Consider the following 19,060-nt stretch of genomic DNA (forward strand, 5'->3'; position numbering starts at 1 on the left):
ATCCAAGGACAAGGTAGTCTTGCACAGTGGGGTCTTCTGTGTCCCCTCCTTTGGCATGCACCTTTACGTTAGGATTTGATCCCCAAGGGAACCTGAACGACGGCGAGATGGACTGCTACCCGTAGACTATATTGGGGTCCACCATTTTTATACTGAAATCAGCGGAGAGAAAAGTCCTCCATGCAGAACTTTCCAGCAGTTTCAGTGGTCGAGACTCTGGCACAAGTGTGAACCTACCCTAATCCTTGTAGGTCCTAAACCAGGACGGACAGGCTGGATGCTAGGGATACAATGTAACAACCAGTCTCTTCAATGGGATGTCAGGTAGCGAGTCCCTAACAACCAGTCTGTCTTCAGGTCAACGTAGATCTTGTTATGAGCCAAAAGAAGGGCCGATGGGTGTTCCTGCCTTATTATTAACCCCTTTAAGTGAGGTTTTTAAACACCACTCGCAACGCAAAGTGCATTGTAGTCCGTAATGCTGCTTCTCTGGTTCGTACAGCGAGTGAGCAGTATCTGAACATTACCATGTGGTCCTGAACCAGTTGATCTGCGGAGGTCCCGGTTTTTGAACCCTTGCAGATCTAATAATGATATTGGACAGGGCTTTAATATTAGAAAGTGGATAACCCCTTTAATCTCCCAGACTGAAGAGCGTAGGATCTATGGAGGAACAAGACGACAAGACACTGGACTCAGATAACTCGAGACTTTAATGGAAAGCGTTAACACATTTATCTGAAACGGATTGTAAGAGTCGGTGCCGCTGAACACACGTGGCCAAATCACATTCACATGTAGCGAGGAATGGCCACATGATTTACCAGCAAACCCATATAGCCCGTGTGTTTAGTATGCCCGCGTACAGTCAGCCGCACCGTGTGGTCAGAGGCCGGGCGAGCACCACTACTAATGACACGCTCAGATTTGACGTAACACCATTTTAGCAGCACAAATGTAGGAACAGTCTGTAGGATTCAGGCCCGAGATGTGCGGCATGTCAAAAATGAGAAATAAAAACCTTAAAATCGGAGTCTTCCTTTCTGAAGATCCTTTCCAATGGGTCACAGGTGAATGAGGGATGGAAGAATGGACAATGACCAGGGATGGGCCGGCGGACACCGTAGGCGATACAAGCTGAGACTTTTTTATTAACATTGGGACTGCGCCGCTGCGTTGCGCCGTCGTTGCAACATCCTGAAATTTACTTTGTACGTTTCTAAGTCACTTTCATTCTGTAGTCTGTAGCTGGTGCGTCCAACTAGGCACAGAAGTATAGACTTACTGCCAGCGGAGGAATATCTGCCATAGAGGAGTGATGACTAGAGGTACAAAGACCATCCTAACATCCACCACTGTTGTCTCTTCTACGGACTTCTATTATCTTCTGCTTTAACCCTGAGCTCCTTGCCTGCAGAGATTCCCCCATTACACCCAACTTGGGAGCCCCAGGACCACGTCGCCGCTTCAATAGATTCCCCACTGCCATCATAGCCTCGATCTCCCTGCCTCCTTTAAGGAACAGTGATAAGTAGTGGATGGGAGTTAAGGACAAGGTCGGAATATAAGGGCAGCAACTCTGCTCTAAGCTACTATACAGGGCACAGGGCGTCCCTAGGTCAGTACAATGAGGGGCCCCAGTGTGCGGCTCCAGCGAGATGTCGCTGAATTTCCTTTAGCAGTTTCGGAAATTAGTCCTTGGTGAGTTTCACACTTTGGGGGAAACGGGTTGTCTGCAGGCTCTTGTTATTTTGGCACGAGGATTTCCTATTATTTGGTATTACAATGTCTTTTTTATCCGGAAGGTGCTCGGAGGTCCAGGAGACCCTCTCTGTCCCAGGCTGGGACTTGCACCGATTCTTCCCGAGTCCGACTTCCCGGGGGTCGCTCTTGTGGTCTGTGAAGGAGAATGGTCCTGTCTGTCTTGGAGACGACTGGGCTTGGACTTTGGAGAAGTTTTTCTTTCTGTTGGCTGAGGACAAAACCAGACATGAAATAGTAACAGAAATGCAGCTGTAAATATCACCTAATTATCGATCGGTGACCCTGAGACACCAGGATAGATAAACGGCCATGTAGACAGACCAATGATCCGTGATTGTAACTTATCTTGGTGGTCCCCTCCACCCCTCATTGCTGCAAAGACTGCCTTGACTTACTGCATTAGAAGGCCGGAGACTTGTGTTCTTCTTCAGGACTGTTCCATTTGGTAGAGATGAGGAGAGAAGCTTCTTCTTACCGACCTAAAACAAATGAAGCAGAGGTTTCTAAGTGAAGGCCGCAGACATTTCTCATAACTCATGAGGTCAACAAGTGTTTATAGCAAAGCATTCACTGCACATGGAAGACGGCAAACCGCGGCGTGTCACTGCGCCGTGCAGGCTAGGAGCCCAGCGGAGGTGCCTAGAAGGAGCCCAGCTGTATGGAAGAACGACGGAGCTACACACATCATGTCACAATTTTCCCTTCCGACCTGATACAGTTTACCCGAACTGGTTTGTTACAATGTATCAGTCTGGATACAAATAGAACCTGCATTGTCATTTCTTCCAGGGTTCTGTTACAAAACCAAAAATAGCGGGGCAATAGATAAGCCACACCGACGCCAATGACAATCGACAAACCCCATTCACTTAGAATAGGATCCACAAGGGAAAGAATATCACCGCGTGTTAAGTATTAGGTCACAAAGGGTTTTCAGTCTGAAAAGATTGTAATTTTTTTTCCTATGTAATGATTTGCAAAATAACTATTTACAGACATGGAAAATCCCTTTAAGTGGTCATTGCCATTAGAACTACATTGTGCGAATGTGAGAACCCTCAATTTATTTACCTAATTGTACATAAATGAGGGGCAGGAAAGGCCAATATTGGAGGTAATCCTGTGCTTCTCATTGGCCAGGGCATGTGCATTGCATGATGGGAAGTCTGAGAATCTACATTAAAGGGATTCTACCATTAAAGCAACTTTTTTTCTAATTACCACGTCGGAATAGCCTTAAGAAAGGCTATTCGTCTCCTACCTTTAGATGTGGTCTCCGTCGCGCCGTTCCTTAGAAATACCGGTACTTACCGGTATGCTAATGAGGTCTCGGCAGCAATGGGGGCGTCCTCCTTCTTCATCTGCCTCCTCCCCTTGTCTGTCGTCTTCTTTCTTCGTCATGTCTGACGCCTGCGTAGTCGGCTCTGAGACCCTGTTAGAGCCGACTGCGTATGCTAAGTAAGGTCCGTACAGCCCTCCAACGCCTGGATGAGTACACTGAGCATGCGCAGTCGGCTCTAATAGGGTCTCGCTGTCAGATCTGACTGCGCAGGCGTCAGACATGACGAAGAAAGTAGACGACAGACAAGGGAAGGAAGCAGATGAAGAAGGACGTCCCCATTGCTGCCGAGACCTCATTAGCATACCAGTAAGTACTGGTATTTCTCAGGAACGGCGTGACGGAGACCACATCTAAAGGTAGGAAACGAATAGTCTTTCTTAAGGCTATTCCGACATGGTAATTGGAAAAAAAAGTTGCTTTAATGGTAGAATCCCTTTAAGGACAGGTATCCTGTAATGGAGAGAAAGGTACGCAACACAACTGGGGTACTGTGAGGGCCACAAGCAAAAATAGTTACTACAATATAGCAGGCATACTTTCATGCCTTACCCCTTTCAGAGGTGCAGGGTCAATAGTAAAGCCGTATAAACCCCCCAGCAGATCTCATGTAAACAGCCCCAATACTGAGCATTGCCCAAAATCTAATTTTAAGATTCACATTTCCCTCCTTTGTCTCACAACGTTATAAAGCGAGTATAAACATCCAAATAAAATTAAACAAAGCAGCACATTATGATAAAACGCGACTCGGTTCTGCGGCCATCCCGTCTGTAAGTCAGAGCCTGACATTTACTGTCCAGTAAAAAGACACTGAAACCGTCGCTCAGATATACAACGCATCGAAGAGAAATATTAAATTCTTCAATAAACTGCAAATAACAATAAAACGGAGACTTTATGGGACAATGAAGGAGATGGTTACTCATTAAATCCAATCTCGTTGGGGGTTTTAACGTTCCAATATCTTTCGCTGTTATCAAGGAAAGAAGGCGCCTGTGCCGTAAATCAGAGGTAAGTTATTTGGTTGGGGGGGATGCAGCGTTTTACTATAGAGGCAGGATGGGAAGGGGGGGCCCATAGACAATACATGGTGTGTTTTGGTCTCTGCTATATACCGGTTTGGTTGGTGTGGACGGTTTGCTGCTGCAGCTGTCAGTCTCAGACGTCCCATTGCTGCTGGCTGGGCTGCTCCGGTCCTCAATGGCAGCCCCAGAAACGCCATTTGAATCTCCTTCCAGATGGTCGTCGTTGTCCAGACTGTTCCTCCATGTCTTCATCATTTCCAACACATTGGACGGCCTCTGGACGCTACTGGTGTCCCCCTGATAAGTGCAAGAAGATTAAAGCATCAACCTGAGACAATGGGTCTAAGCCTTACACAGTCTGAAACAGCCACTAGGTCATATACAGGCTCCAAGACAGCGGCTCTGGGCCATACGGACAACTACACAACAATTCAACGTCATATGCATGCTCAGAGACAGTGGCTCAGTGATGGCGAAGATTTTCGAGATGAGTGCCCAAACTGCAACCCAAAACCCACTAATTTATTACAAAGTACCAATGCGGCAATTTAACCTTAATAATATACGGATCCACAATTGCACACAATTACAGACCTGCAAAATATGGTCATACGAATGGGGCTTTATAGAGCTTTCTGCTCCACTGTGACCCTCACACAGTCCAATCTGCTTCACAGTGACCCATACACAACTACAATTTGCTCCACAGTGGTCCCCACACAGTACAATTCGCTCCACAAAGTATAATATGCTGCACAGTGATCCCCACACAGTACAATTCGCTCCACAATGGCCCCACACAGTATAATATGCTGCACAGTGGTCCCCACACAGTATAATCTGCTGCACAGTGGTCCCCACACAGTATAATCTACTGCACAGTGGTCCCCACACAGTACAATTTGCTCCACAGTGGCCCCCACACAGTATAATCTGCTGCACAGTAGTCCCCACACAGTATAATCTGCAACACAGTGGCCCCCACACAGTATAATCTGCTGCACAGTGGTCCACACACAGTATAATATGCTCCACAGTGACCCGCACACAGTATAATCTTCTCCACAGTGGCCCCCACATAGTATAATCTGCTGCACAGTGGTCCCCACACAGTATAATCTGCTGCACAGTAGTCCCCACACAGTATAATCTGCTGCACAGTGGCCCCCACACAGTATAATCTGCTGCACAGTAGTCCCCACACAGTATAATCTGCTGCACAGTGGTCCACACACAGTATAATATGCTCCACAGTGGCCCCCACACAGTATAATCTGCTGCACAGTGGTCCACACACAGTATAATCTGCTGCACAGTGGTCCACACACAGTATAATCTGCTGCACACTGGTCCCAACATAGTATAATCTGCTCCACGATGGCCGCTACACAGTATAATCTGTTCCACGGATGGGTGCCCAAAGAGAGGGCTCTGAGTGTCACCTCTGGCACCTGTGCCATAGGTTTGCCATCACGGCTCTAGGCTATATAGACTCAACAAAACACATTGGCTCTAGGTCATGCACAGAGTCTGAGAGAGGGGTTCTAGGCCGTACAGATGCACCCAGGACAGCAACTCTAGCCCATGTAGATGCAGCGAGATTATTATTGGGGGGTAACTACAGTTTGGCTACACATATGCCAATAGCTCACTTTATGTCCATGAAACTTGAGACCTACCGTGATCCAAGGATTGTCTAGCAGTTCGTTTGCAGTGATCCGGTCGGCAGGATCCACTCTCAGGAGTTTCTGTAGAACGTCTTTGGCTGGAAGGAAAGTAAAAAATAATCAAGTATGGCTCGGTTCACATCGGTGTTCGGGTAGTCCGCTTGGGGGAACCCCCTCCCCCTGGAATGGAAACCAATACGCATTACAAAGCGGCTACCTTCAGGAAACCCACAGACCCCATAGACTATAATGAAACATGTGGAGAGAAAAGTGCTTGATCCAATGGGGTCTGGGTGTTGAATAAGCTGATCCCGTTACTGCTGGAAGCTATAATAAAGGACCGGGCTCCTGTTTAACCCATTTATGCCGGAGGTTGCATTGTATTTGAGTTCTAATAATGGAACTCTAGGCATAAATGGAGTAATACATATGTAATAGGTGCTGAGCTGCAGTACCCAGCACTACCACTATACGGTAGAGGGCGCTGCAGCTCTGCACCTATTACCTGAATAGGAGTAGAGATACTTCTGACTATCTTCTAAACCTCTCCTTGCCTTGTTCTGTTCACAGAGCTGTCAGATTTTCTACAATGTGCCCTCAGTTGTGAGAAGTCTGAGATTTGTCATATATAATGAAGGTTTCTACTGAATCGCAGCAAGCAGAGATCATGGAAGTCTTTGGCCTTTTTTTTGTACAGAAAATATTTCCGGACTCTCTACTATCCCTTTAAGCTCTCTTCATTGTGGTCTGAAATCCCCTTTAAGTGTTTGTGTTGCCTTTTGTCTTTTATAGCGGCAGGATTCAGGATAATAATCGCAGGCTCCGGGGCGCCGGTCGTTCTGACCAGAATCCCCCTCGTTTGCACATATAATGGGGCTCGACTGTTTCTGGCCGTTGTTGGGTGTGAGTTTTCTCTAAGTGCATGTGAGTCTGTGTGCGGGAGGAGGCGGCGGCGGCGCAAGGCTCACGCTATTCCCGCTCTGTGACATTAGATAATACAGGAGCCAAGCCGTCCTTCTAATGTAAGCGATCAATAGCAGAACCTTTCCTAAGTACACTTCCATGTCAGCGGAACAATGGCCGGCTCTGGCCTGGCGTGTCGCTGCTAAAAGGCTCTTTATTCGCCGCTCCCTCACTGCCTCCAGAGCGCGGTCCAGCCCGGGGCTTCTCACGGCTATTAAAAGCCTTTTTTCGGTGACACACGCTGGTTCTGTCCTTAAGAGTGGATGTAAACAAGCACTTGGCATTCTGTGTGGGCACTTACCCGCCTCGCTTACCGACTGCCACACCGAAGACGAGAAGTTTAGCTCCCCTCGCTTTATGAGTTCAAAAAGTTTGTCTTCTGAGCTTCCCATAAATGGCGGATCCCCGGACAACCTGCAGGAAGAATGAAAGAGTCACGGGATGTCACAAAGTAGATTCATGGTCTTATCCTCCACAGTCAGAGGATCTGGAACCCGTGGGGCACCAAAGCCACCAAGTCCGCTGCAAGGGTGCACAGACATGGGGTAATGCTAGACCTGCCCACTACCACGTTACTGGGGTTGAGCCGATCTTGAGATTTCATGATCGATTTTAAAATCCGATTTCTGATCATTTTCCAGCCAATCCTGAAATTTGCTCGATCGCCAATCTGATCTTTCCCGATCGCTCAAGCCTAGTCAATGCTTCTCTATGGGAAAAGTCACTTTTAGGGTTGAGCTGATCTTGAGATTTCAAAATCCGATTTCCGATCATTTTCCAGCCGATCCCGATCGTGAAATTTGCTCAAATCGCCGATCGGGATCTGATCTTTCCCGATCGCTGAACCCTACACATTACCAAAAGGTCACCCCAAAAAATGCAAGACAGGCCTAGGTCACGGGTGCAAGGTTTGCGGTGTTATTTTTCCTGCAGCAGCTCTCTGTTCTGGTTCACAGGGGTATGGGGCATATGGAAAGGGGCGATCCTCATGGTGTCAACTCTGTAAAGGAACACATCCAAAAAATGTTGCTGAATGCCAAAAATTGTGACGTCTCATCTGTCCTGTGCCAGTGGGATTGTATAAAACCCAGTGGAGAGGGCAGGAAGGACTGAGCAAAGTAAACTGAGGGATAGTGTGAATAGAGCTCAGTGCAACCAGTGGACCTCCGACATAGCAGAGCCAGGGACCTCCAAGGGTGTGACGCCCGCACAACCAGTGGACCTCCGACATAGCAGAGCCGGGGACCTCCAAGGGTGTGACGCCCGCACAACCAGTGGACCTCCGACATAACAGAGCCGGGGACCTCCAAGGGTGTGACGCCCGCACAACCAGTGGACCTCCGACATAGCAGAGCCGGGGACCTCCAAGGGTGTGACGCCCGCACAACCAGTGGACCTCCGACATAGCAGAGCCGGGGACCTCCAAGGGTGTGACGCCCGCACAACCAGTGGACCTCGGACATAGCAGAGCCGGGGACCTCCAAGGGTGTGACGCCCGCACAACCAGTGGACCTCGGACATAGCAGAGCCGGGGACCTCCAAGGGTGTGACGCCCGCACAACCAGTGGACCTCGGACATAACAGAGCCGGGGACCTCCAAGGGTGTGACACCCGCACAACCAGTGGACCTCCGACATAGCAGAGCCGGGGACCTCCAAGGGTGTGACGCCCGCACAACCAGTGGACCTCGGACATAACAGAGCCGGGGACCTCCAAGGGTGTGACGCCCGCACAACCAGTGGACCTCCGACATAGCAGAGCCGGGGACCTCCAAGGGTGTGACGCCCGCACAACCAGTGGACCTCGGACATAACAGAGCCAGGGACCTCCAAGGGTGTGACGCCCGCACAACCAGTGGACCTCCGACATAGCAGAGCCGGGGACCTCCAAGGGTGTGACGCCCGCACAACCAGTGGACCTCGGACATAACAGAGCCGGGGACCTCCAAGGGTGTGACGCCCGCACAACCAGTGGACCTCCGACATAGCAGAGCCGGGGACCTCCAAGGGTGTGACGCCCGCACAACCAGTGGACCTCCGACATAGCAGAGCCGGGGACCTCCAAGGGTGTGACGCCCGCACAACCAGTAGACCTCCGACATAGCAGAGCCGGGGACCTCCAAGGGTGTGACGCCCGCACAACCAGTGGACCTCGGATATAGCAGAGCCGGGGACCTCCAGGGGTGTGACGCCCGCACAACCAGTGGACCTCCGACATAGCAGAACCGGGGACCTCCAAGGGTGTGACGCCCGCACAACCAGTGGACCTCCGACATAGCAGAGCCGGGGACCTCCAAGGGTGTGACGCCCGCACAACCAGTGGACCTCCAGAGACATCCGAGGGGCTACAGCACCTCCAACAACAAAGTCTGAAGATCTGCCGGTCGTGTGGGTTGCAGTCCCTGTATTATGTCGGAGGTCTGCTGTTATAGGGACTGTGACCCTAGGATGTCCTTGGTTATGTTATGGCGGATATTTGATTACTTACAAAGCGCCAACATAAACCTTAGCGCCGTACTGACGTTTTCGTCACTGACCTCTGTTCCGCTCCATCAGTCACCCTGCAGTGCCCAGGGCCGGCCTGCAGGTGTCGCTGCCGCTCCTCTGATGAACTTTATTGACTAATAAATGGCTCTTTTTTTTGCGGTAGTCAATTATTCCGCCGTTGAGTGTAACCCAATTTCACAACTGTCAGTGAACGCACCATTACATAATGATCCTCATCAAAATGCAAATTCCTTTTATTTGTTTTGCAGACGTATAAAGATATTATAGACGGAATAATGAAAATCACAATTAGTCACTTGAGGGAGCAGAGAATTACGCCGCGATTTATGCGTTGAGTTTTTTTTTTACGCTCAGATCAGGGTGTTAAAAAAAAATAATAATAAAGAAAAAAAAAAAATATCCATCAGCGATGACAACGCCGAGACGAGGAGACTTATCGGGGGGATTGTAATTGAAACTGCGGTGGTGGAAATAAATGACAGGACACTGATTCTAAATTACATGACACGCGGAATAGTCTTACCGCCGCGAAGCCTCATCCCGCTACGTAAATGCATCCGACAGTCCACTGACATGTCACCGCACCCAAACAGGATACCTGTACATATGGATAGGGTGTGGGATGGCAGACTGCGCCCAGATACTCTATAGCATGAGCTCCTCCATGATAATACTAGCCCCTAGTCTAGTGATCTATAGGTGATGGGGGAGGTAAGGACTGTATAGAGGGGAGCGGCGCATTTTATGGAGAAAGAGGTGAATGGGGAGAGTCAGGGCTGTGAAGTCGATAGGCTAGACTGATTTTTTATTTTTATTTACAGCTCAACTACGACCCCTGATCAGACCACGAAATAATAATAATAATAATAATAATAATAATAATAATATTTATATAGCGCCAACATATTCCGCAGCACTGTACAATTTTAAATGACAGCTCGGGTCAGACAATAACAGTAAAGAGAAGAACCCGGGGAAGAGCATCGCCCTACAGAGGAGAATGGGAGACACAGAGGACAAGGAAGGAGCACAGTGCTCTACAGAGAAGAAGAGGTGGCACAGAGGAGAAAGGGAGCTCAGCGCTGTGCAGAGGAGAAGGAAATGCGCGCGGCGCTGTGCAAAGGAGAGCGGAAGGAGCATGGCGCTGTGTAGAGGAGACCAAATGTGGGCAGCACTGTGCAGAGAAGGGCGGAAGGCGCGTGGCGCTGTGCAGAGGAGAACGGAAGGCGCGTGGCGCTGTGCAGAGGAGACTGAATGTGGGCAGCGCCGTGCAAAGAAGAATGGAAGGCGCTCGGCGCTGTGCAGAGGAGAACGGAAGGCGCGCGGCGCTGTGCAGAGGAGACCGAATGTGGACAGCGCTGTGCAGAGAAGAATGGAATGCATAGAGGGAAAAGGGAGCGCAGCAATCTACAGAGGAGAATTGGAACCATAGAAGACAAGGAAGGAGCACAGCGCTCTACAGCGGAGAAGTGGTGGCACAGAAAGGAAAGGGAGCGCAGCGCTTTGGAGAGGAGAACGGAAGGCATAGAGGGGAAAGGCAGCAGAACGCTCTACAGAGGAGAATGAGAGGCATAGAGGACAAGGAAGGAGCACAGCGCTCTATAGGGGAGAAGGGGTGGCACAGAGAGGAAAGTAAGCACTCTACAGAGGAGAATGAAGGAGCGGGTGGGAAAGGGAGCGCAGTGCTCTAGAGGACAAGGGGGAGGTACAGAGGGGGTAACATGGTGGCTCAGTGTTTCACTGGCTCACTGTAGGCTTGCAGCGCTGGAGTCCTAGGTTCAAATCCTGTCAGGAATAACATCAGCAAGGAGTTTGTATGTTCTCCCCGTGTTTGCGTGGATTTCCTCCCATACTCCAAAGACATACTGATAGGGAAAAATGTACATTGTGATCCCTATATCATATCTCTATATGGGGCTCACAATCTACATTATAAAAAAAAGGGGAAGTGCAGAGAAGGAGGGAGCAGAAGGCTGGAGTACAGTGCTCTATAGAGAAATAAGAAGCATAGTATTGTACAGAGTATGGGTGGCACTCTACAGAGAGGGTGCAGGACACTTCACAGATAGCCTAGTGACTCCTCATATTACGGAGTAGTACGGTCAGTGTTTCAGCCTAAAGAAAGCGGTTGCAGGGCCCTTTGAGGTGAAAGTGACCCCCCATATTTTCAGTGCTTGACCCTTGACCCGGCCGCCTACTTACAGCATGTACATGATGACACCGATGCTCCAGATATCACACTGCTGACTGTAGTCGTGAGCGTTGATCACTTCGGGAGCTGCCAGTAAAGGATAAACACTAATATTAATAATACAGAAATCACTTATAAATGCTTAAACACGCAGCCCAACAAATTCGCTGATGGGGTCTAATTTATTCCCCGATGAGCCCAGGGAGACGGCAGATGTTGAGATGAATTATGTACAGACTTGTTCAGTCCGTGTTTTCCCTCCCATAGAAGTGATGACTGGAGGAATATCGAGATGATAGGTGACTTTTTAATTGTTGGAAGTGACTGCGCCAGCAGCTGGGGCACAGTGCAGAGGTAGTTAGAAGATCCAGGCTTAAATGTTTGATGTGGCGGCTGCTGATCCTGCAAAACACATTAACAAAGACCCAAAGTGGTGTGAACCGGGCCTGCCTGACAGTCATCTGCAGCGTCCAGGACCCAGGCCCTGGGATGGGACCGCGCTGATGCATACAATGGATTAATCCCGCACACTTACCCATATAGATCGGGGTCCCACAGGTGGCCTGCAACATGTTTTCACTACCAACTCCACCCTTCTGCACGGCCAGACCAAAATCTGTCACCTAATCAAGAAAAATATGGTAATAGCGAGGGTTAACCAGGGGTGCGAGGACTGCAGGTCTGGCCTAAAATATGGGGTCAGCCTAGGAGAGAACACAAGGAAGGGGGAAGGTCTGACAACCTCCTCGAGAGCATGTCCCGTGTTGTCGTACCTTAATGTTCAGCAGCATCTCTTCACATTCTGCTGTGTGACCGCCCTGTACCAAAATGTTTTCTAGCTTCAGATCCCGATGGACGATGTCTGTAAGAATAATGGAGGAAGATCAGAGGCAGAAGTGCAAACAAAAGTGATGTATATGGAGCGGGAAACTGTAAGAGGATGGAAAATGTCAGCTTTACACTATGCTAATGTATGTACACAGTAGTGAGCGCAGCTCTGAGGTAGAATACAGGATAAGTAATGGAATGTATGTACACAGTGATTGTACCAGCAGAATAGTGAGCGCAGCTCTGGAGTATAATACAGGATAAGTAATGTAATGTATGTACACAGTGACTGCACCAGCAGTATAGTGAGCGCAGCTCTGGAGTATAATACAGGATAAGTAATGTAATGTATGTACACAGTGACTGCACCAGCAGAATAGTGAGCGCAGCTCTGGAGTATAATACAGGATAAGTAATGTAATGTATGTACACAGTGACTGCACCAGCAGTATAGTGAGCGCAGCTCTGGAGTATAATACAGGATAAGTAATGTATGTACACAGTGACTGTACCAGCAGAATAGTGAGAGCAGCTCTGGAGTATAATACAGGATAAGTAATGTAATGTATGTACACAGTGACTGCACCAGCAGAATAGTGAGCGCAGCTCTGTAGTATAATACAGGATAAGTAATGTAATGTATGTACACAGTGACTGCACCAGCAGAATAGTGAGCACAGCTCTGGAGTATAATACAGGATAAGTAATGTAATGTATGTACACAGTGACTGCCCCAGCAGAATAGTGAGCGCAGCTCTGGAGTATAATACAGGATAAGTAATGTAATGTATGTACACAGTGACTGCACCAGCAGAATAGTGAGCGCAGCTCTGGAGTATAATACAGGATAAGTAATGTAATGTATGTACACAGTGACTGCACCAGCAGAATAGTGAGTGCAGCGCTGGAGTATAATACAGGATAAGTAATGTAATGTATGTACACAGTGACTGTACCAGCAGAATAGTGAGCGCAGCTCTAGAGTATAATACAGGATAAGTAATGTAATGTATGTACACAGTGACTGCACCAGCAGAATAGTGAGCGCAGCTCTGGAGTATAATACAGGATAAGTAATGTATATACACAGTGATTGTACCAGCAGAATAGTGAGAGCAGCTCTGGAGTATAATACAGGATAAGTAATGTAATGTATGTACACAGTGACTGTACCAGCAGAATAGTGAGCGCAGCTCTGGAGTATAATACAGGATAAGTAATGTAATGTATGTACACAGTGACTACACCAGCAGAATAGTGAGCGCAGCTCTGGAGTATAATACAGGATAAGTAATGTAATGTATTTACACAGTGACTACACCAGCAGAATAGTGAGCGCAGTTCTGGAGTATAATACAGGATAAGTAATGTAATGTATGTACACAGTGACTGTACCAGCAGAATAGTGAGCGCAGCTCTGGAGTATAATACAGGATAAGTAATGTAATGTATGTACACAGTGACTGCACCAGCAGAATAGTGAGCGCAGCTCTGGAGTATAATACAGGATAAGTAATGTAATGTATGTACACAGTGACTGCACCAGCAGAATAGTGAGCGCAGCTCTGGAGTATAATACAGGATAAGTAATGTAATGTATCTACACAGTGACTGCACCAGCAGAATAGTGAGCGCAGCTCTGGATAAGTAATGTAATATATACACATCTGTCCACCGATGATCCGACATTTTAACAAATAAAATGCATGAGAATTTTGCACAAAAAAAGTTCACTTATGACACAATGGTGTTATTACAGTGGCTGCTTAGAATAATATATACAAAACATACAGTGCTGTGCAAAAGTTATAGGCAGCTAAATATGATGATCTCATTATCATCCAATCTGTCTGGAATGAACTGAAGAAACAGATGGATTGGAGCAAGCCTACATGCACAGAAGATATGGCTTTCTCCAAGATGGTGGGAACAACCTCCCTGCCAAGATCTGCCAAAAAAAAAGTACCAAGGAGGACACATCTCTCTTTTCTTCATTCGATTCATTTTGTTTATTGACAAACTATTAACCCTTCTATTTCAGAAATCATTCATACGTTCCACACCTTCATCATGCTGTATATACACACACCAGACATCAGCAACATCAATATAGCCGGTAAAAAAAAACCTAAAAATTTCAAAAAGTTAACACTCATAAAACTACATGTTGTGCATCCCCCACACGTACCAGCAGAGGGAGACATTATACACAGGTCATGGATGAGTTGGTGAAACTTGAGGTCACGTCTCATAATGTTTCACTGCACGATGATACCCCGGCACCGACCAGAAGAGCTCCCACAATGGGGCCCCTACAGAGAAATCCCGCTGCGTACCTTTCTTGTGAAGATAGGCGATGGAGGAAGCTAAGCTGCGAATGACATGTCTCGTTTCACTCTCGGACAACCGCTTCCTCCGATGCAGGATTTCCCGCAGCTCTCCGCCCTCACATAGCTCCATGACCAGGTATACCCTCTGCAAAGGAAACAACGTCCGGATAAAGTGATGCAGATTGGGATGTGACTAGGTTTGCCATCTGATGTCTGTTACATTAAGTTAATGATAAGCTCCAGGACATATTATAGGAGTCCGATCTGGGGACCCCCGCCATCCTAAACCAAATACAAGGAGACTATGGCCACTCACCTTTGGGGTCTCAAACACTTCCTCCAGGTGGATGACATGTTCGTGATTTACCCTCTTTAGGATGGAAACCTCCCGTTCCAGCAGTTTGACAGCAGAGCTTCCAGCCTAGGAACAGGAAAGTACGTCAGGGATACACAAATGTGAGTGCACAGGGCATGCTGATTTTCTCTGCTGTTGGCCGGCAGCTGTGATAACTACCAGTCAGCAGAATCCAATGAGAGGAACAGAACTCCGCACACCGCGGCCTTACCTTTTCCCTATTGACTTTTTTAATCGCCCACTTTTTGCCGGTTTCACTGTGAGTGGCCTCAACGACAACTCCAAAGCTTCCCTGTCCGAGCTTCTTACCGAATGTATAGATTTGCTAAAAATGTTAAAAACGTTTCATTAAAACTGGTATATACTCCAAAAACCACATTACTGCTCCTTAGTTACATCCTGTATTATACTCCAGAGCTGCGCTCACTATTCTGCTGGTGCAGTCACTGTGTACATACATTACATTACTTATCCTGCATTATACTCCAGAGCTGCGCTCACTATTCTGCTGGTACAGTCACTGTGTACATACATTACATTACTTATCCTGTATTATACTCCAGAGCTGCGCTCACTATTCTGCTGGTACAGTCACTGTGTACATACATTACATTACTTATCCTGTATTATACTCCAGAGCTGCGCTCACTATTCTGCTGGTACAGTCACTGTGTACATACATTACATTACTTATCCTGTATTATACTCCAGAGCTGTGCTCACTATTCTGCTGGTGTAGTCACTGTGTACATACATTACATTACTTATCCTGTATTATACTCCAGAGCTGTGCTCACTATTCTGCTGGTGTAGTCACTGTGTACATACATTACATTACTTATCCTGTATTATACTCCAGAGCTGCGCTCACTATTCTGCTGCTGCAGTCACTGTGTACATACATTACATTACTTATCCTGTATTATACTCCAGAGCTGCGCTCACTATTCTGCTGGTGCAGTCACTGTGTACATACATTACTTATCCTGTATTATACTCCAGAGCTGCGCTCACTATTCTGCTGGTACAGTCACTGTGTACATACATTACATTACTTATCCTGTATTATACTCCAGAGCTGCGCTCACTATTCTGCTGGTACAGTCACTGTGTACATACATTACATTACTTATCCTGTATTATACTCCAGAGCTGCGCTCACTATTCTGCTGGTACAGTCACTGTGTACATACATTACATTACTTATCCTGTATTATACTCCAGAGCTGCGCTCACTATTCTGCTGGTACAGTCACTGTGTACATACATTACATTACTTATCCTGTATTATACTCCAGAGCTGCGCTCACTATTCTGCTGGTGTAGTCACTGTGTACATACATTACATTACTTATCCTGTATTATACTCCAGAGCTGCGCTCACTATTCTGCTGCTGCAGTCACTGTGTACATACATTACATTACTTATCCTGTATTATACTCCAGAGCTGCGCTCACTATTCTGCTGGTGCAGTCACTGTGTACATACATTACTTATCCTGTATTATACTCCAGAGCTGCGCTCACTATTCTGCTGGATCCCAGTCTTCACATCCCCTGCATTGATGGAGGGTGCACTTCCTCCTCATAAATCAGATATACCCTCCGCCAGGCTGTGCTCCTATCCTGAAACCTACACCAGGTTACAGATGGTATACATTTTAGGAATCAGGATGGTGAAAAAGTGAAAACAGTCACACATTTTGCAACTTTTTCATTCTTTGCATACCAGAAACCTGAAACCTTTGCACATCACATACGTGGACTCCACACTTGGGGTTTTCTATGAATCTCCTGTAATTACTAACTAAACGGGATGTAGAATGAGGTCACATGACACATGAGACCAATAATGAGCTGACATGATGGCGGTGACTGACGAGGACAGGACAATGACCATTGTTCTCAGCTATGTTAAGTGATGCTCTCCCCTTCACAAATTACAGGGGTTGTCACATTGGGGCAGTGTTGTTAGGTGACTTGCACAACACAGCAGCTAAGGGCTTACTGTATGGTGGTGGGGGCCTAGAGTAATGGGAAGAGGAAGGGGAAGGTGTGTGTGTGTGTGTGTGTGTGGGGGGGGGGGGGGGGGTGAGTTGAGTGTCTGATGACAAAGACCCAGAACCAGATATAAGTCACATCCCCTTACCTGGTGGATCTATTTTTATTGGGTCATGAAGAGGTTGATGCGATATTGCAAATTTCATGAACCTGGAAACCGTTGTGTAACTGGGCTGGGAAACATGGCGGAGACCTCAGAGACAGAAGAAAAGAGAGGAAGGAAAGGAAGATAGGAAAGAAAAAAGGAAATATTAAAGCCAGGAGAGAGAGAGGAAAAGAGGTCAAGACGGAAGACAGGACAGAGGGAGAAGGAGAGGCCAGGGCACAGAATAATGATAAGAAGAGGTCAAGACTGAAAACAAGACAGTTGGAGAAGAAGAGATCAAGACTGAAGACATGACAGGGAGAGAAGGAGAAGACGTCAAGAATGAAGACATGACAGGGAGAGAAGGAGAAGACGTCAAGACTGAAGACATGACAGGGAGAGAAGGAGAAGACGTCAAGACTGAAGACATGGCAGGGAGTGAATATCAAGACTGAAGACATGACAGGTAGAGAAGGAAAGGAGGTCAAGACTGATGACAGGATAGAGGAAGAAGGAGAAGTAGAGGCCAAGGCACAGAAAGAAGAAGAGGTCGAGACTGAAGACATGACAGGGAGAGAAGGAGAAGATGTCAAGACTGAAGACATGGCAGGGAGAGAAGGAGAAGATGTCAAGACTGAAGACATGACAGGTAGAGAAGGAGAAGACGTCAAGACTGAAGACATGGCAGGGAGTGAAGAAGAGGAGGTCAAGACTGATGACAGGATAGAGGGAGACGGAGAAGTAGAGGCCAAGGTACAGAAAGAAGAAGAGGTTGACACTGAAGACATGACAGGTAGAGAAGGAGAACAGGTCAAGACCGAAGACAAAGCAGAGAGTAGGAGACAAGTTGGAGAGAGAGAGAAAGGGAAGGGGTCAAGACTGAAGACTTACAGAGAAGGAGAAGAGGTCAAGAATAAAGACAATACAGAGAGAAGGAGACAAAGTTGAGCATGAAGGCAAGAGAGAGAGAGAACGAGAGACTGAAGAAAGAACAGAGAAGACGATGATGATGAAGAAGATGCCAGGACAGTGACAGAAGGAGGAGTCTAAAAGAGAGGACAAGACAAGGAAAGAAGAGGAAAGTGAAAGACTACAGCACAAAGAAGACATGGCTCAGACAGAAGATGGGACAGAGTGAGGAAGAAGGCGCCAGAGTAGAAGACACTGTACCTGGATGGCAGCTTCATCGTCCATTCGGGTGTGCGGCACTTTATTCTCTGCGCTGTTGCTTCGAGGCCACTGTGCCACCATCTTCCTTCCAGCCTCTCGTCCTTCAGAGCTCAGCATCTTAAGAGAAAGACAATGATAAAGATAGTTTAGGAGTTGTGTGAAAGGGGGCAAAATAAATATCATGAGGTGCGGGGAGTGGGAGAACTGCAGTATTAAGACCCCCACATCGGAAGCCAAAGAGCCACATAACCTGCCGGTGGGACAGTCTGCGGTATTTTACATGTTACCCTTGTGCGTTGCTTTTCAAGTCATCTCCTCCATGTAAGACGAGTGATTCTGTATAACTACAGGTGAGTGTCCTGCTACAAAACCCCACCCGCTGCGTTGTCTGGACACTCGCTACCTTCTTAGATTCCTCTCCGCTCATTACCTCTAGTACAAGATTAAAGGACTCTCATCAAAACCTTCCTGGATACACGAGAAGTGGAAGCTTAATATTTAACCCGGACAGGACCATGGTGGATCGCTGAAGCTTCATGTTCTCACTTTGTTCGCTTGTCTTCAAGGTTGTTAACTCTTAAGTTGCTAAGTACAGCTCCAAGGAGCCTGGGGATAAGTGGGGGGGCTGGACAAATATTCCCCAGCTATACAGACCGTGAATGTGATCACATATAGCTCCCATAACATATAATGCTTTGCCAATCCTCTGGTTTTCAAAACTTCCCCCGTGCTGCCCCTATACTCTGGAATGTGCTACCTTGTCCTATCATGA

General features: G+C 47.4%; 1 protein-coding gene across 1 annotated transcript in view; it reads right to left on the reverse strand.

Annotated features, from left to right (window-relative positions):
* Positions 1 to 745: 745 nt before the first annotated feature.
* STK33 (serine/threonine kinase 33) overlaps positions 746 to 19,060 on the reverse strand; it is a 33,462-nt gene continuing 15,147 nt past the window's right edge. Inside the window, exons 2-13 of the mRNA XM_075280985.1 lie at positions 18,289 to 18,405; positions 15,184 to 15,297; positions 14,934 to 15,038; positions 14,624 to 14,762; positions 12,233 to 12,321; positions 11,995 to 12,082; positions 11,471 to 11,546; positions 7,063 to 7,175; positions 5,811 to 5,896; positions 4,222 to 4,428; positions 2,160 to 2,243; positions 746 to 1,972 (exon numbers count right to left, since the gene is read on the reverse strand). Of these exons, the coding sequence (XP_075137086.1) occupies positions 1,781 to 1,972; positions 2,160 to 2,243; positions 4,222 to 4,428; positions 5,811 to 5,896; positions 7,063 to 7,175; positions 11,471 to 11,546; positions 11,995 to 12,082; positions 12,233 to 12,321; positions 14,624 to 14,762; positions 14,934 to 15,038; positions 15,184 to 15,297; positions 18,289 to 18,405 (1,410 nt within the window). The 3' untranslated portion in view covers positions 746 to 1,780. The remainder of the gene's footprint in view (positions 1,973 to 2,159; positions 2,244 to 4,221; positions 4,429 to 5,810; positions 5,897 to 7,062; positions 7,176 to 11,470; positions 11,547 to 11,994; positions 12,083 to 12,232; positions 12,322 to 14,623; positions 14,763 to 14,933; positions 15,039 to 15,183; positions 15,298 to 18,288; positions 18,406 to 19,060) is intronic.

The sequence above is a fragment of the Leptodactylus fuscus genome, chromosome 7, assembly GCF_031893055.1.
Source record: "Leptodactylus fuscus isolate aLepFus1 chromosome 7, aLepFus1.hap2, whole genome shotgun sequence".
In the NCBI taxonomy this organism is placed as follows: Eukaryota; Metazoa; Chordata; class Amphibia; order Anura; family Leptodactylidae; genus Leptodactylus; species Leptodactylus fuscus.